At 31.9% G+C, this 2,623-nt stretch overlaps 1 protein-coding gene across 1 annotated transcript; it reads right to left on the reverse strand.

The window, feature by feature from the left end:
• Nucleotides 1-965: 965 nt before the first annotated feature.
• LOC109215154 (agamous-like MADS-box protein AGL62) lies at nt 966-1,823 on the reverse strand. Its single transcript, XM_019379173.1, has 2 exons — nt 1,655-1,823; nt 966-1,354 (listed from the first exon to the last, which is right to left on the reverse strand). The coding sequence occupies exons 1-2, from the start codon at nt 1,821-1,823 to the stop codon at nt 966-968; spliced, it is 558 nt and encodes a 185-aa protein (XP_019234718.1).
• Nucleotides 1,824-2,623: the final 800 nt, after the last annotated feature.

A 2,623-nucleotide genomic window follows, 5' to 3' on the forward strand; every position in this document is an offset into this window, starting at 1 on the left:
TATCTTTAGGTTTCGTTTGTTATCAAGTCCTTCCTCTTGAATATAGAACTTATCAGGGTAAAAAGTTCATTTGAAATCATAATCACATATCATTATTTCTTTTTTTTTTCGTTTCTTCTCTTTTAATTTTTTTTTTTTTGTGTGTGTGGCTAAGGATGTGAATAGTAAGAGAATTGAATATAGAAGAGGAAATTATTCCTTAAAAATTAAAAACCTCCCTTGGATGATGCAAAGCGTACTAACAATCATTAGATTACAAGTCGATTTTCATAATCACGCACCATTGGACTGATGAATCTTGCAGTGAATTCCCACCAAATTAATATCTTAGGCTCCGATAATAATTGAGTCATTTTTCTTGAATGTAGCCTATCATGTAAACAAATCATTTGAAATCATAATCATGTTTTTTCATTCTTTTCCTTCTTGGGAAGGACGTGAATAGTAATAAAAAAGAAAAAAGAAGAGGAAATTCTTTGAAATTAAAACATGAGTACATGATAAATACCGTATCTCAAATCTCATAAGTCATAGCCGTGTAATATTGGATTGCTGAAACTCGAACATTTCTCATAAAAATAAAAAAAATTATCATGATTTTTATTATTTGCATATTCAAGCTCGATCAAATCAATGTTTAATTAACTCATCTTATAATTAGATCGGGTTGTCCTCTTAAAAGATAGAAAGACCACACTTATAAAATGATAATTTTTATATAAAAATAACACATCTTTCATAAAAAATAATTTTCTTATCAAGAATTTTATTATTTTGCATATTAAAGCTCAATCGAATCAATGTTTAATTATTTCATCTTATAATTCGATCGGGGTGTGCTATAAAAAGATAGAAAGATCACACTTATAAAACATAAGGTTTCCCTTGATCAAGCATACATATCGTCAAAACATCACATATACCGCAAACAACAAGAACGATTAATAAAAAAATGGTAATAGCTTTTATTCATCCTTCCGCCTTTCATTTTCGTAACCATACCCACGTTCCGTACCATAATTCTTCACCTTCAAGAGAAGATTTTCCAATCTCTCTTTCAACATTGAAGCCTCCGTGTAGTTCATCTTCTCTATAGGATCTCTGAACCACTCTTGTTGGCTATCCACATTCTTATTTATTTCCTTGAGGTTGCTTTTAAAGTTTAATGCAAAATCAAGCTGATCTTGTAGATAATCGAGTTGTGTGATAAGTGCTCTAGAATTGACTTTTCGGCTCATCTGAACATACTTGTCATCAATGCCTGGTGATGATGGTGTTGGAGGCCTTTCTTTGCCAACATATTTGTCGATGGTCTCATTTACATTTGGATGACCAAAAAAGTAAAGCTTATTAGCTATAAGGCAAGAGGAGAAAAATCAGTAATATAAAATAAGATAAGAGGAGAGAAATTTAGTTTATCTGCTATTATATAAAAATCAGTAATATAAAATTGCGTAAGTGGAGAGAAATCAGTTTATCTACTATTATAATATCAATCGCATTAGGTTATATTTTACGTGCGAATAATCAGCACGTTCAAGATCCTGAATTTGTGTGTTTAATTATGATGATGCATGTATATTTAGCTATATTTGTTGATGGTATATATCATGTATATCTAGATGATCAAAAAAATATAAGGCTTGTTAATTACCTGGTGAAAACACGTTGATGCCAACTTCAGCACCAGTCATAACTGCAAGTTCATTTGCTTTCTTGAAGACGATATTTCTGCTTTTTGAGAAGGTCACTTGTCGATTAGTCTCATTCTCTATCTTCGCGAGAAGAACTTTTTTACGACCCTTAATCAGCCTAGTACTCATTCTGAAGGATATATGATGATATAACTAGTAAGTATTTCTTAGAGTATGTGATATGAACTTTGTAATGCAGGAGCCTAGTATTTATAGAGTTTTTCCAACATATTGAAGCCTTTTGTTTTTCAATTTTGGTAGTTCATAGATATGAATCTAGTTTATTTTTTTAGCGTTCACATGTTATGAGGCAAGTAAATTTAGATACTTAATCATAGTGGTGACTGTACTTTCTATTTTTCAAAAGATTTCCAAAATTTACCTCTACAATATTATAATTTTCAAGTCAATTTTCAGGCCCAGGCTTGTTCTAAGATTATTAGTATTTGATACTCTCTTAATAATATGCCTAATTTGCATATTGATGAATAAGTATCCCATTTGAATTACCATTATTTTTATTTTATTTTTATTTTCTTGTTTACTACTTCTAATTTTGGTAATTTTCTAGTTGTCGCTTGTAACGACCCGGCCGGTCGTTTAAAGAATTAACGCCCCGATCCCCTATTAACTGCTTTCCCTGTGTTTATTTATGTTATTGTGAGTTGCTGGGAGGATTCGTTGGGAGTTTCGGAGTGTTTTGGGACACTTAGTCCCTAAATGAGAGCTTAAGCTTTAGAATTTGACCCGTTGTCGGAGCAGTGCGAAGACGGCCTCAGAATGGAATTCTGTCGATTTCGTTAGTTCCGTTGGGTGATTTCGGAATAAGGGGCATGTTCCGATTGTATTTTGGAGGTCCGTACCTTATTTAGGGTTGAAATGCCGAAAGTGAATTTTTTAAGTTTTCGGTTCGATAGTGAGATTTTGAT

Source organism: Nicotiana attenuata, unplaced genomic scaffold, assembly GCF_001879085.1.
Source record: "Nicotiana attenuata strain UT unplaced genomic scaffold, NIATTr2, whole genome shotgun sequence".
NCBI classification, from domain to species: domain Eukaryota; kingdom Viridiplantae; phylum Streptophyta; class Magnoliopsida; order Solanales; family Solanaceae; genus Nicotiana; species Nicotiana attenuata.